The following is a 16,290-nucleotide window of genomic DNA, read 5'->3' on the forward strand; positions in this document are numbered from 1 at the left end:
CTGCTGCGGTCACGCAGCTGATGGGAGATGGGGGTGGGGGGGGGGAAGCGGGTCGGGCACGGGCCAACTGGGAAACGTCTGGGGCCAGTCCTGTGCGGTCAGGAGGTTTCGTTAGGCTTTGGTTCTTTCGGTAAAGTCACGTTATACCTACGTGACTTTCCCGAAATAACCAAAGAGTATGGATTCCTGCAGTCACGAAAGCTTCAAACCAGGAGGTTTCTTGTTGACGTCACGGAACGGTGAGATATTTGGGTCGGGCCTAGATGCGGGTGGTGGCGAGTGTGACGCGGAACCCAATGGGAAAAAAACATTACCCGAAACGTTCGGGTAAACGTAAACAATTTTGATTTGCGCAGGAAGCAAGCACTGCACACGGTATACGTTTTTAAAATGGTCACCAGTGAAAATTTATTGAAAAAAAGTAACAGAAAATGTTCTCTCCAGTACCACACGTGCATAGAAAGTGACGTAACTCTTTTTGACGCAGTACGTGCAGTGAAAACTAGTTTAAAAATCACATCACATCCTGGATTCGCTTTAACTCACAACAATCTCTCACACAAATGTGGTAAATAATGCTCCCAGAATACAATTACACATGCAATTAACAGAAAACCATTTCGTCTTGCACAATTATGCGCGATAAAAAAGAGCAGCACCCAACGCATAAATTAGTCAATCTTGCATCGAAAAGAGCAGATATGCTGCAAACTTTATAAAGTGACCTCCAGCAGTTTGCTTGTCCTCCTATTGCATAGAGTTTTACACCTCATCCTGTAGCTCTCCCCTGATGCATTATTTAGGCTGTACCTGAAGCTCCTAAAAAGTGAAACGAAACGTCGGGCATCGTGCCGAACAACACGCTGGTGCAACCCGAGACACAGGGCGGACAGCTGGATTTGCGTGGTCCTCTTAAAGACACTCCCCTCTGTAAAACGCTGTCCTCAATACGTTGGCAATATTTTGGCTTGCAAAGAGGCGCTACCGGATTTGCACCAGCCTCTAGGGGGCCTAAAGCAGTTGACAAACTCAACCTAAACGTGCCCCGATCTTATCAGATATCGGTAGCTAAGGTGTATTTCAGTCTGATCCGTACACGAATGGGAGCCTACCTGGGAATGCAAGGCCATGTAGGCTCGGCCTCCGAGGTGGAACAATGGTCATCGCAGATTTCTCATGTTAGATTAAACCAGGGGTGGGGAACCTTTTTTCTGCCAAGGGCCATTTGGATATTTATGACATCATTCGCGGGCCATACAAAATTATCAACTTAAAAATGTACCTGTTATATTTGGTCAAACACTTAATGAACTCACCCCTAATTGGATGGCTGGAACTGCTTCTCTTTGGCGAGGCGTGTGATGATGTCAGCTGGTATTGATGATGTTAGCTGGTATTGACGATGTTAGCTGCTATTGGTGATGTTAGCTGGTATTGATGATGTTAGCTGGTATTGATGATGTTAGCTGGTATTGATGATGTTAGCTGGTATTGATGATGTTAGCTGGTATTGATGATGTTAGCTGGTATTGATGATGTTAGCTGGTATTGATGATGTTGCTACTCGCAACTGCTTTTCCAGGTTTGCTCCTAGATTTATTAAATTTCGAGTCCCGCCTGCGGATGCCTTGGCAGGGCCAGACCCAAATGATTTCGCGGGCCTTGTACGGCCCGCGGGCCAGACATTCCCCTCCCCTGGATTAAACAAATACAACTACTGCCTACAACTTCTACGAAAAAATAACGTGGCAATCTTGAACGATCTGTCCAACAAATTCAAGTGACTAGGTGTCGACGAGGATTATTGGTCAGTACTAATGAGCCAGAGAGAAAGGGGGGGGGGGGGGGTCATTAGTAGCGTTTTGGCAGCCACGACTCCATGTGGATAGGCACGGGATGAGTCACGTTCTTTCCGCAGTCGAAATAACGGAAGTCGTCGATGGTCGACTTCTGTTGGTGGTTGTTCAACACATCCATGACAGCCGTCGTGCTACACAGGGCCAAGCAAACAGAAAGACAAAAGATCCGCCATATAGCCTTGAAAAAGACAGGGCGAGCACCTATGAAGGCCGGCACGACACACAAGGGGTGTAGGTGGCCAGCAACATGCCCGGGCCACATTTGTCTCCCTCGTGGCGGTGTTTACACGTGGCACCAGGTACTCATTTAAGGCTGAACACACCGAGAGGAGGCACAGTGCTGGTCCGGGATAATCGTCACCGGCGTTGGTCACGAGTGGGAACTGAACTTGGATTTCGGGATTCGTAGTGCAGCGTGCTAACCTTACATTACTGCCTTCACTTACCATGCACCAAAGATCCTCCGTGTAGCCTGTAACAGACTGTTGGGGCAAGTGCTGTTCACGAGCACCTATGAAGGTCGACACGGCACACGAGGGGGTGGGTGGCCAGCACCACGCCCCACTGCCTTTGTCTCCCTAGTGACGATGTTTACACACCGCACCAGGTACTCATTTGAGGCCGAGTCGACCTAGGGGTGGCCTATGACCGGTTCAGATAATCGTCACCAGTGTTGGCCGTGAGCAATGAGCGCTAACCACGACACCACCGCTCCCCACCTCAACACTCACCCAAATCGGCGTACGCAATTCTGCGTTGTCAAGGTTCGTTTGCATTCAAGGCATAATTTTAAACGGGTGACATTTCCACTTACTGCAGTTTGAAGAACACGTTGTGGACCTTGATTGATGGCTTGGTGCAGTATTCACTGAAAGGCAAGAATGGTGACAATCACACTCTCAGTATAGGTGTGCGTTTTTGTGTACATAGGGCTACGAGGTTGTTCTAGGAGATGGCAGTATGGCAATGGATTATTTAATCCATCCATGGTGGCGAGATGTTAACTGGCCTAGTATACAGGAGGTTGTGGGACCGATCCCAACCCTGATTCCCGCTGGATAATTTGGAGTTTACACGTTCTCCCCCCGTGGTCGCGTGGATGTCTATACGGGTCCTCCGGTTTTTCCCTTCACATTTAGAAACGCGCGTTTAAGAGCATTTGCCCGCTGTAAATGTCCACGTGGATAAGCCACTTCGTTGAGCTATTCGTTGTGGCCAGGTCGCTACTGAAAAAGAGCTGCAAGGTTTAATTTAGTATGCGTGGTGGGGATTCTCTGGACACTCTGCTGTCCTCCCACATGAAGCCACACAACACTGATTCATGAAATTGTGTAAACATCCCAAAGTAGCAAGACCTTCCTGAAAAGAAGTCTTTAGATACTCGGCGAGGCTCTATTGTGCATGATGGATTATATCATCTGTATTGTGTGCAAACAAAATATCAAAATATACTTACTATATCCCAAATATCGACAGAATAATGGATAGTCTTACCTAAACAAGAAACCAAGAGGTTAAGAGGGACAAAAAATATAATACATTTGGTAAGCTACATTAGAACAATGCCATACAGCACATGTTCCCGAAACACAGTGTTGGAACGCGTGTTGGAAATGTTGCGTGCTCTTCTTACTTGACCCTGGCTATGAGGCTTCACCACAAGGCCCTTTTCGAAGCAGGTTTTGTTCAGCACATTGTGACCAAACTCAACTTGAATGCACGTGCTGTAAAGGTCGATGTAGTAGTAGTTGCTGTTCTCGATGACGATGCTGGTCTGTGTGGGAAACAAAAGTTCCAATTCATCATCAACATCACCACCACCACCACAAATCACCAAATATCTCAATGCAAGTCCCTCCTGAATAAGTAATATTTAACAAAAAACTTTTTTAAAAACACGCTTTAATGAAATGTACCGTACTATTAATGGAAGAACTCCACGACTCCAGGAAGTGGCCCCGAAGCTTGCCATAACGTAAGGGACCGGTGGTGATTTACAGCCAACATCAGTTGAGCGTGGACAATTAGACCCAAGGCGAAACATAACATATAAAAAAATATGTTTTAAAAAAAGGTTGTTTTTTATTTTTTAATGATAGAATATAGTATTGTCATCAGTATGACATAAGTATACCAAGTTTTCAGTCGATACCACATTGGGAAGTGGGTTAAAATTGAGTTACAAGATTTGAGGATACAACAACAACAATGACGACAACAACAGCCAGAGTGAGTTAATAAAAAGCGTGTAAAAATTAGTCTGGAAAATGTGAGGCTTTCCAGGGTAAATAAAGGCAACTTTTCATATGCAGTTACATTTCTTATTCATGATTATATACAGAACAGAACAGGATGAGAGAAAGTTCATTCCTTGCCTCGTTAGTAGCGTGTCTTCTAGACCAGTGTTTCTCAAATCCAAATTGTTCGGAAGTCACTGAAGCTATGCACTTTTCAATCTAGATGGAAAACTCATTTGTTTAGAATTGCTTTTTGTGTTTTAGTGTGTTTTTCTTCCCAGTACCTCCGATGTGCACAGTTGGCTACGTACGATGCGGTCTTCCATAACCCTCCACAGTCCGCCTTGTCGCGATTACCAATCTTTACCAGTCCTTACACCTACAGCCGTGCAATATTTTGCGCGTCTATCCAAAACACGTTTACGTAAACAAGAGCACTGCCGAGGACACTTTCTGTGCCGAGAGACGACGGGGGTAACGTACCGTTACGTTCATGATGACGGTATTGCCGTTCTCGCTGAAGAAGACATAGACGGACTCGATGTCCCCATTGCTCACGAGCACCGAGCGGGGAAATATGAAGAAGACGAGCAGCCCCGACGTCACGAGGCAAATGAGCATGGAGAGTAGGACGTACTGCAACCTGCAGGGCACGGGGATGCATTTCTCTTACGGCTGGCATCGCGCGCACACAACTTGCCGCGGGACACCCCACCCCGAGCAGAAAAGAACCCGTGACGCGGCCCGATGGTGACGCGTTTGCAGCTTGTCACAAAGGTTTATGTTGCAGTTCGAAACCAACAGGCTGCCCCCGGTTAATGCTTTGGGAGTATTCACCGTAAAATTGGTGCCATCTTCTTCACAGTGGATGTTAAAGATCCCGTGACTTCGTTCGAAAAGAGTCTGCCAATGCATGCGTGGGCACCCGTGTCCAACTTGGAAAGAATTTACTTTCAAAATTATTCAATTCAGATTATATGTTGCAACCATCAACCCCTATTGGCGGATTTAATGCTCACTTGTTTGCCAGTGCTGACAAGTGAGCCATCTCGTGCCACACAGGGACAGCTGCCACTGGGGGTCTACAAAAAGTTTGAAATGAGATGTGGCGTAAGGTGCTTTGATATGTATGCTAAGACATTTAAGCACAATGTAAATGAAAAGATTATATTTCAATATTACATATTGCTTGCGTGTTTTCCCCCAGTTTATATCCTGATTTTGCAATCGGACCCCGCAGAAGCGAATATCATATCCCTCTGAGATTCCTTCAAGTGACCTCCGAAACACGCGATAGGGGGCAGCACGCTCCCACCTGCCCCGATATGGAGAATTCATTTAATGTCAGTGAAATTTATATTTTTAATTCTCAAGAGCTGGCTTTCTTGCCAAATTAAGCAATTGGTGATGAGGCTGAGACTATCAACTCTCTCTCCTCTTAAGAACCTGGTTTAAGCACAGGCGGCTTCTTGGCATTTAACTCCGAGCCATCTCCGAATGCTCATTTATAAATTCAGACTTGGTCAACAAAGCACTAGGCTCACGCGAGTGCGTGCAGAGTAGAATGTACACGCATTCAAGAAACAGAGCACCCACTGCTTAAAGAGAGCTGCTCGGTTGCTGCATTGACATACGACGGAGAAAGTATGAGATGCCGTGATGAGCAGGCCTGAAAAGTGAACAAAAACATGAAAAACTAAACGATGAAACGATTTTTTTTATTTTACCATAAGGCCCACTGAGCTATATAGCTCTTTTTCAGAAGCGACATGGCCACAAATGATAGCCCAATGAAGTGGCTTATCACGTGGAAATGTATCACAGCCAAATAACTCTAGACGCACGTTTATAAATGTGGAGGGAAAAAAACGGAGGACCTGGATAGAAATCCACGCGACCACAGGGAGAACATGCAAACTCCAAATATACAGCAGGCGTCAGGGTCGCGATGGAACCCACGACCTCCTCTATACGAGACGAGGTAGTTAACATCAACCACCTGTCAATGTGTTCCACGTGAGGTTAGGGTTAGAGTAATTGCAAGTGAGCATTAAGCAGATGATTGGCTAGTTTGTTAGAGTTAGGGATCACACTTATTGCCAAATTTAGATTTTTTTGCAGTGTTGGCTTCTTGGTCTTGGGAGGTCCGGCGCTCTTACGTTTTGTTTGGCTTGAGGCGGTGGTCATTGAGTGGAATCAGTGCCACCAGCCTGTTCGCCTCGTCTGCCATTACACAAGGGACATGGGAGAGACGGGAGAGACATACAGGGGGGATATTGCATAGTGCACCACAGGGCGCTGTAAATACACTTTTAATGCAACTCACTCGTACACATGATAAGATGGAAAATGCCCCTAAGCTTGAGAGCCCAAAGGACCTTTGGTCTTTTAAAATAAATATTCAGTCTTTTCCCCCCAAATTTGATCAGAATTGTGCTATCAGAGTCATGGCATGGTACGGAGAATCCATTTGGATATCTCACACAGCAGTGCGACCTTTTGTGTTAGTACGGCCCACGGAAGTGGACATCACAGAGCTATTTTTGACATCCCTTTAAGTGGCCTCTGGTCCAACCAGAAAGGACAAAGCACTTTCAACCACAGGGAGAAGTACAGCGAGGGAAAAAAAGTATTTGATCCCCTGCTGATTTTGTACGTTTGCCCACTGACAAAGAAATGATCAGTATAATTTTAATGGTAGGTTTATTTGAACAGTGAGAGACAGAATATCAACAAAAAAAATCCAGAAAAACGCATGTCAAAAATGTTCTAAATTGATTTGCATTTTATAGAGGGAAATAAGTATTTGACCCCCTCTCAATCAAAAAGATTTCTGGCTCCCAGGTGTCTTTTATACAGGTAACGAGCTGAGATTGGGAGCACACTCTTAAAGGGAGTGCTCCTAATCTCAGCTTGTTACCTGTATAAAAGGCACCTGTCCACAGAAGCAATCAATCAATCAGATTCCAAACTCTCCACCATGGCCAAGACCAAAGAGCTCTCCAAGGATGTCAGGGACAAGATTGTAGACCTACACAAAGCTGGAATGGGCTACACGACCATTGCCAAGCAGCTTGGTGAGAAGGTGACAACAGTTGGTGCGATTATTCGCAAATGGAAGAAACACAAAAGAACTGTCAATCTCCCTCGGCCTGGGGTTCCATGCAAGATCTCACCTCGTGGAGTTGCAATGATCATGAGAACGGTGAGGAATCAGCCCAGAACTACACGGGAGGATCTTGTCAATGATCTCAAGGCAGCTGGGACCATAGTCACCAAGAAAACAATTGGTAACACACTACGCCGTGAAGGGCTGAAATCCTGCAGCGCCCACAAGGTCCCCCTGCTCAAGAAAGCACATATACATGCCCGTCTGAAGTTTGCCAAAGAACATCTGAATGATTCAGAGCGCAACTGGGTGAAAGTGTTGTGGTCAGATGAGACCAAAATGGAGCTCTTTGGCATCAACTCAACTCGCCGTGTTTGGAGGAGGAGGAATGCTGCCTATGACCCCAAGAACACCATCCCCACCGTCAAACATGGAGGTGGAAACATTATGCTTTGGGGTGTTTTTCTGCTAAGGGGACAGGACAACTTCACCGCATCAAAGGGACGATATACCGTCAAATGTTGGGTGAGAACCTCCTTCCCTCAGCCAGGGCATTGAAAATGGGTCGTGGATGGGTATTCCAGCATGACAATGACCCAAAACACACGGCCAAGGCAACAAAGGAGTGGCTCAAGAAGAAGCACATTAAGCTCCTGGAGTGGCCTAGCCAGTCTCCAGACCTTAATCCCATAGAAAATCTGTGGAGGGAACTGAAGGTTCGAGTTGCCAAACACCAGCCTCGAAACCTTAATGACTTGGAGAAGATCTGCAAAGAGGAGTGGGATAAAATCCCTCCTGAGATGTGTGCAAACCTGGTGGCCAACTACAAGAAACGTCTTACCTCTGTGATTGCCAACAAGGGTTTTGCCAACAAGTACCAAGTCATGTTTTGCAGAGGGGTCAAATACTTATTTCCCTCATTAAAATGCAAATGAATTTATAAAATTTTTGACATGCGTTTTTCTAGATTTTTTTGTTGTTATTCTGTCTCTCACTGTTCAAATAAACCTATCATTAAAATTATAGACTGATCATTTCTTTGTCAGTGGACAAACGTACAAAATCAGCAGGGGATCAAATACTTTTTCCCCTCACTGTATTTGTTGCATTCGAGTCAAACTGATATTTAAAAATTCTAAATTGTTTGCATTTTCTAAACGAAGTTGCAAAACCAAATGTAATGTGACGGAAGTGTTTTTCTTCTTCTTCTTCTTCTTCGTATGTGCAATCATTGGTGATCAGGCTGAGGCCATCAACTCGCGATACTTTGTTAAACTTGTTGTACCCGGATGACAACAGAACCCATCAAAAGAGAATGAAAGATAGCGTAAGCCGGAAAACCACAGGTATCAAATAACACACATGAAACGAGTACCAAAATCATTCATCCCTTGTAACATTGTGCAAAAAGTATTAGCAGTTGCCGAAGTACTGGACTGTCTTTCAACGCACAGGAATCTCACCTCTGGGAACGCGGCCAGTGCCTCGGCACGTGGGGCAGTTGTTGATGCACGCGTAGCTGTGCCTGGGCAATATGCCCAGCAGTGTTGACGTCTCACTGGCTTGAGCGTTGCACTCCTCGACTTCCATCCTTTTCCGGGGGAAGTACTACGCCCTCAGCGAGACGCAGCCACTACAGGGGCACCACCCCCACCGCTGGGCTTCACGCAGGTTCAATTCGCTGACCTGTATGTACACGCAGGAGCGGTGGGTGCAGTGGTTAGCGCGCTGCGACTCGAGCTTGATTCCTAGCCATGGCTAACAGGTGCGGAAAGTGATGTAAGATTCAGTCCTGCGGCCTCGCCCCTCTACCCCCCCCCCCTTCACACAATCCGCACTTACCAGTGGCCCGAGTTTAATACCTGGCCAAGATACGTATCAGTGGTGATTTCTGAACCAGTCCTAGCCCTGCACGAACTCACACTGGCGAGCATTGTGAAGTATGTGTGTAGCTAAACACAACATTTAAACTACGGGCGTGTCTCGCTTAACGAGCAAGATACGTTCTGCCAAAATTGGTCAGTAAGCGAAAACTTGTCAAACGACCATCGTTGTCCCGGTGACTGCCGTGTTTAACAGCTGGGCCACGTGTCAGGCCCAAAATGTGCCGTTTTACATGAGAAATAGACAGCACGATAATTTTAAATAAAGTAATACATCAAATGTAACACCAAACATGAAGAACCACAGTGCAAGATCCCCTGTGCAGCCTCAACAGACTTATGGAAAGTGCTGTTAGCGAGCACCTATGAAGGCCGGTACGGTACACGACGGGGTGGGTGGCCAGCACCACGCCCGGCCGCCTTTGTATCACAAGTAACGATGTTTAACACACCACACAAAGTACTCATTTGAGGCAGAGTCGTCCTAGGGGAGGCCCAGAACCGGTTCAGATAATCGTCACCAGTGTTGGCCGCGAGCGGGACTCGAACCCGGATCGCCGGGTTCGTAGCGCTAACCACTGCACCACCGCTCCCGGAACCCACCCAGCCACCCATGATAAGGGGCCATCCATCTCGTACGTACGCATGGAGGGGGGAGGGGGGGTTAACCCAAATGCGTACGCTTGGGTATGGGGGGGGTCTACTGACAATGTACGCATACGAAGCGGGGGGGGGGGTGAAGCCTCGAGAATAATTTGTCAAAATTGGCCTTCAAATGAGTTAGATCGTCCGGCGGTGGACTGTTTTCTTAAACAGGTTAATATAAAAGGGAGAAAACCCTATTATTATATTTTGGTACTGGCAAAGGAGGTCTAATGATGAGGTTAATATGATTAATCCTTGATCGTTCTGCGTGGATTAAATATCGGCCGTTCTATAGGATTCGGGGGGGTGGGAGGGGGTGCGTCAAGAGTACGTACGCAGGTGGTGGAGGGCGGTGTAAAAAGTACGCGTGCGTACAGGGAGGGGGGGGGGGGTCAGGTTTTGACAGATTTTTGCGTATCTACTAAATGGATGTCCCCTAACACGCGCTTCACTATGCAGCACCATACAGCACAGCTGGTAAACAAACTGGCGGGCCGCAGTGCGCCCCCTGCCGTACGGGGAAGCATATTTATGGATCGGTCTCCGCTCGTTGGGCGAACATTTTACTCGTTTTGCAAACAAATTGGCTCTAAATTCAAATTGTTCGTTCTAGCGAATTCTCGTATAAAATAACGCTCGTTAGACGAGACACGCCTGTATTGTGTTTACCAGCTGTGTGGTGTTCATGTTAACAAGTTCTCCAGAGTAGAATGAGGAACACCTTCAATGGGATTGCTACTGTGTCTCTAAACTATGTGTCTCGATCTTGTTCACGTATCACAAACTTATTTGGGTTAACATTTGTGCGTGTTCGACCTCCAACTACTGCCCTACTTTTTGTCAAGACAGCTCTACGAGTGTGCATCACAATGTAACATTGTACTGTGTGTCACGTTCACCTGTCCAGCATGTGCAGGGTTATGTCTACTGCAGTATCACAAATATTATTGTGCCTTGATTCTGATCAGGCCAGTGTCAACGCACTCGGCGGTAGCTTCTGTCCGAACATAAACCATCTGGTGGAGGAACGTGTTGCAGCTGTGTGTGGTGTTCATGTTAACAAGTTCTCCAGAGTAGAATGAGGATCGCCTTCAATGGGATTGCAACAAATGTGTTTTTTTTTGTACCAAACAGAGTCGAACTTTTGAGTTTGACCTTTAAAGCGTCATGTACGTATTTGCTGTCTGAATTCATTTTTTAAAGAGCAAGGCAGGGTGTGTGTTTGGGTCAGGTTCTCAAGACTGGCAAATGAGTAACATTAGACAACCACGAAATCCACTAGAAATTAATCTATAATGGAATTGGCAAAAACATGAATCTAGAGTGGAAATATAGTTTGAAGACTCAGTGAAGCCTTCATCGATTAAAAAACACAATGTTCCCTTTTATATTACCATTATTGCATGACAGCGAGGGATGGCAGCAGCTTTGAGAGACCTTTACCCAACAATAGATGGATCGTGGCTTCTATTGTTGTTGAGAAACAACGTTCTCTGAGAAGCCTTTGCGAGTCACGGCCGTTATAGAGGACGAGATCAGTTAATTGTGATGACAATACTGATGTATATCTACTTCTATATACACACACTCTTGTATATTTATGGAGACCCCTTTTGCCAGGAATGTATCCAAAATGATGCAAATTTAAGAAGAGGTTGTTTACCATACTCTTTGGTTCTTTCGGTAAAGTCACGTAGGTAAAAAAAATAAAAAATAAAAACATTATTTGCACAAAACATGATTATTATTATTTTTCTTTTATTTCATTTTCTACTTACGTGACTTTACCGAAAGAACCAACGAGTTTGGATTCCTGCAGTCGCGAAAGCTTCAAATCAAGGTTGTTTACTCTCTCTGGAAATAAACGAAGTCACGAGGTTCAAACACCAAACAGGTACCTTTTTCAAGGCATCAAGTCTGCATTAACCACACACACACTTGTGGCGAAACATGCAATCAAACATGCCCTGATAATTATCGTTTGAAGACTCAGTGATAATTATCAGGGCATGTTTATAATAATATATGCATCGATGATGCATATAGTATTATAGTGTATGCATCGTCTTGTTTTGCCACAAGTATGTGTGGTTAACGCAGACTTGATGCCTTGTAAAAGGAATACACACTTGTAATAATACACATGTAAGGGATCTGCGAGCCATCCTCACGCACTCGCACCACGCAGACATGAAATCTCCGCACTCAGCGTAGCATGCACCCATCACACGCACGGGAATCCACGAGACGGGGGGCAAGGGTTAAAGGTCACTGACGTCACACGGACCCGGCGTGCGAGACGAGAATGTAGATTGGGTTTAAAAGGGGCTGCGAGACGCATGTTCGGGGTTGGTTTTGGGAACGAGTGTGCCTGTGGGTTGAAGAATAAACCAGATGCGTAAACCAGTCTCCGACTCCTCTTCACGCACATGATGCTGTGAAGAAGGGCTATTGCCCGAAACGTCTTCCGATTTTTTTGGTTTTCTTGAAAGGCAATGTTGTTGACGAGTGTGTCGAGACACGATGCGTATGACGAAGCATCACATGTATTTGTATGGCAGTGCGCCACGACACATGGAAGGAGAATGAATATTGACCCTTGCCCATTACGGGGCACGCTCTTTTGACGTGTGCGTATCTGTGTGTCTGTGTGTGCGTGTCTGTCTGTTGTGGGGAGCGGTGGCGCAGCAGTTAGCGCGCTGTGCTATGAACCCTCTCATGGCCAACACCAGTGACGATTATTTGAACCAGTCCTGGGCCTCCCCTAGGTCAACTTAGCCTCAAATGAGGACCTGGTATGGCGTGTAAACATCGCTACTAGGGAGACAAGGCGGTCGGGCGTGGTGCTGGCCACCCACCCCCTCGTTTGTCGTTCCTACCTTCATAGGTGCTCGCTAATAGCCCTTGCCCCAACAGTGTTAAGGCTACACGGAGGATATTTGTGGTGCTGATCTCTGTAATAAATAACCACCACAAGGTGCATTCGATACCGATGTGCAGATAAAAAAGCGAGCTCACGCGGTGTTCACAAAAAACACTGCGAAAGACAAAACAAATACATCATACGAGTTGATTTTTTTATGATACAAAAAATATATTACCAATTAGCAGTCTTTAAAAAAATGCCTGCCAACTATCCTGTTCTTGTGTACGGCAGTGTGTTTCATGAGATACATGCGCCAATGTCGAGGTATCATAGCCACCACGACGAGAGGATTTGAGCAGAGAGATTTACGCTTCGTGTAGTTTTGCTAATTCCTCATCTTCCACGGCGGTGGCGGAGCATAAAACTACGGTAGCACGGTCTGATGGCGCGAGTCGAGTCCGTTCATAGCAATTAAGATCCTTACAGACACGAGTATCCCACTGGGTTGATGACAGGGCCTTTGAAATAATCCGAAGTCATTTATTTGGTGTCAGTAAAATTGGCTCTGACCACCATTTTCTCGCAGTCCTGGCCAGCAAGACTTGCTCGACTCGCCACGTTTTCCATCTCTTTGCATTACAAGTTTCATTTTGGTGCATCCATTTTCGATCACAGTCTAGGCACGATGTCAATGTTTAGCATAACCCTCCAATACCCGACAGATCCATCATAAAACACACACACATAAAACATTGGGGAAGGTTAACGCAAACATCTCAACAAAACAGCATCGTCCTAAACAATAACACGTAATGAGACGTTGTGAGGCTTTCCTGGACACGTTTGTTTTATTCTATTGAATGCTTCGCAGATAAATGAACACGCTCGTTTGGCTCCGTAATTAGTGGATCGTGCTTTTGTTTTAACAAGTCACTTTGGAACACACCTAACCATTATCGGCGAGTGATGTCTGAACCCCTAACGCACCCTTCTTAACCCTTCCCCCACATCTTCACCAAATCCGCCCCGACCGGAATGGCGAAATCTGCTCAGAGGTCAAACAAAGAGGGCCCCTTGGCCATCAACAGGCGCGTGACCATTGGAGAGCGAGAAACACGCCGATCGCTGCTGCTGCTGCTGCGCGGCTTAGGGAGTTTAATGCGACGGAGCTAACGCTCTTATTCTGCTCCGGCGATACCGGAGATATTGTCTCGACAACAACAAAAACGTCGCGATAGCAAAAACGGCAAAACGCAAACGGGATGGTGGCCTTGTGAGCCAAGATTTAAAACCACACACAACCACTCGTCGTGGAGTGAATACTTACATGGCGCTGGTTAGCCGCCTCCTCGACTCACCAGCTTTGTTTGCTTGCTGCTTGAATCTCCCACCAAATGGTCAGCTATCTCGGCACGCCGAGGATGTGTGTACCTCTGTGTGACCCCACACCAAGAACGCTGGGGAACGGGGGAGGGTTGTTACTAACGTCCAGGCAGGCGCGCGCGCGTGCGCGCCAGAGTAACGCCAGCTCACAAACACGAAAGGCAAAGTTCCCCGGATAGCTCACGAAGAGGGCTGGATGGGGGGGACGACAACCCTCACGCCGTGCGCAACTCGGGAACTGTACTCGTGAACCATTTCCTGTGAACCGAAACGGAAATGTAACCCGTGGCCTCAAAGCCACCGATCTTATCACGTGCCGAGCGGCGCTTGTGGGTGTGTGCCAACAATCGAACCCCACCCCGTGCGTGCCTCGCGGTGGCTGAGTGCCACCACTTCAACTGCGGCAGAACTTCTTCACTCGCTCAGAGATCAGAGAGGGGCTCAGTGCGACGATCGCGGGGAAACTGCTGATCAGGCTGCATGCAAACGTGAAGGCTCAATTCAGGTGCTCAGTTCTAAGTAATTGAAAGGGGTCTCACAAGGAAGCCCATTTGGAGTGTTAGGCACACTTTCGTTTAAAGAAGCGAATGCGTTATTTTCAGAGGAACATTGGGCGACCTTTAAGTAAGGGCCGTGCATCTTTGCTATATCGGCTTTGCAACACATACATTAACAAAAAAAATATTCTGGCTAGCCATGTAGAATTATAATTTACTGTAGTGTGTTGGTAGCCAACACCCCACCACACGGTGGCCTTGTTCATGCGGTGCTGCTGTATTTTTAAACGTGGAACCGGATAGAGGACTGTGACACACAGGGCACAATTAGTCGCGTGACCCAAAGCAGACGCCCAATACAATGTTAACGTTGTGGCTTCAGTGGCTATTATGGAGCCATCCGTTCGTAAGCCTTTAGTTGAGACACCATCGAAGCTCATTAAGACAATGCGAAACCTGTTGCAAGATCCGTTGTTAAATATATTGTATTTCATCTTGACAGTCAATTATGTGTACATGTGCATACCTTTTTTGTCAATTCCGGGCTGGAGGAGATCCTATCCATGCAGTTATTTGATCCATTCCATTTGGAAGGCCAATGGAAGTGGTATTGTATGTTTATAAACATTCTGTAATTGGCAGATTGCACCTTAATATATTTGGGAACCGCAAAGCTTGTCCAAATTTAACGCCACTTTGTTTAGCTATCATTTGTAGCGAGGCCGCTTTTGAACAATAAGTTAATGCCACGGTGGGCGTTGTCTGGTAGGACGGGGATGGTTGAGTTTTATTTGTATCTGTTTGGGTGATTAGTTTACCTCTCTTGTACTTTGAACTCTTACCATGTTTTTTTGTATTGTTGTAACGTTCTTACCCCGTGCCCCGACTGAACGTCTGTGGAAAAGAGCTTTATAGCTCATCGGATTCTTCCTGCAGTTTTATAATACAGATTCTGATTTGTTGGCGCGCGCGCTCACACTGCGTGGCTCCTCTAAGTCGTCCTCTCTGTCGACGGCAGTAAGCAAATACTGCGGCAAGTTAATAGTTTTTCAATCAACCAATTTTAGGCGCAGTGGTTAATGTTTGTGCCAGATTGGCACAAAAAATGCACGCAGCAATGTGATTAAAAGCCATCCTTAACGGCACCAATGAGAGACAGCTTGAGATGTCGCTTGATACCACCTCAAACACAACTAAGACACGTTCCGTGTTACGATCGTTTTGCTGATTCAACTCAATTACCCATCCGGAATTACCATGCACTGCATAACTAAACTCCCAGGCGCTTTGCCATCCATGACATTAGCATTCAGCTGCATCGGTCTCTCCACGGTAACGTGAGACGATCTACAAACTTGAAAATCAATCCAATGCAGAGCAATTCAGAATCTTCAAATCAAGATTCCAACGAATGTCAACACTTTCAATATCGACACGCGTGTGGAAGAGTATATGTTTTAACGGTTTGAAATGAGACCCACCTGTTTGTCATCATAGAAGACACCATCAGGAATAGCTTTGTACATATTCGTGTGACCAGACGTTGACTATAATTGCTAACCTTGTTTATACTGCATTCACCGTATTTCCAGGGAAAATTATATTGCCATCACCATACTGTAAAAATTAAAAGGTCATAATAATTGAATGTAATAATACTACCGTATAGTAGTTGAATAATTATTATTTCCCGAGCAAGTAGCCAGAAACTATCCCCAGCCCGGGCCTTATCCAGATTATTCCATCCTTAAACCATAGGTGGCGCTGCAAAAGTTCAGATGATGGAAACATCATTCCCCCCTTGCAACTGA

The 16,290-nt window shown here is 46.1% G+C and overlaps 1 protein-coding gene across 3 annotated transcripts; it reads right to left on the reverse strand.

The window, feature by feature from the left end:
* Positions 1–378: 378 nt before the first annotated feature.
* Positions 379–14,311, reverse strand: LOC116941056 (transmembrane protein 106B-like). Of its 3 annotated transcripts, none has more exons than XM_032951653.2 (8): positions 13,958–14,311; positions 8,669–8,891; positions 6,256–6,319; positions 4,580–4,739; positions 3,493–3,633; positions 3,316–3,353; positions 2,674–2,727; positions 379–1,990 (listed from the first exon to the last, which is right to left on the reverse strand). In XM_032951653.2, the coding sequence occupies exons 2-8, from the start codon at positions 8,793–8,795 to the stop codon at positions 1,852–1,854; spliced, it is 723 nt and encodes a 240-aa protein (XP_032807544.2). In that variant the 5' UTR covers positions 8,796–8,891; positions 13,958–14,311; the 3' UTR covers positions 379–1,851. The 3 variants fall into 3 exon arrangements, with proteins under 3 accessions (XP_032807544.2, XP_032807543.2, XP_075922187.1); XM_032951652.2 differs by having other exon boundaries at positions 13,927–14,310; XM_076066072.1 differs by lacking the exon at positions 13,958–14,311 and adding an exon at positions 11,512–11,590.
* Positions 14,312–16,290: the final 1,979 nt, after the last annotated feature.

This window comes from Petromyzon marinus, chromosome 10 (assembly GCF_048934315.1).
Source record: "Petromyzon marinus isolate PM22_M1 ecotype Great Lakes invasive population chromosome 10, UKy_Petmar_22M1.pri1.0, whole genome shotgun sequence".
NCBI lineage: Eukaryota > Metazoa > Chordata > Hyperoartia > Petromyzontiformes > Petromyzontidae > Petromyzon > Petromyzon marinus.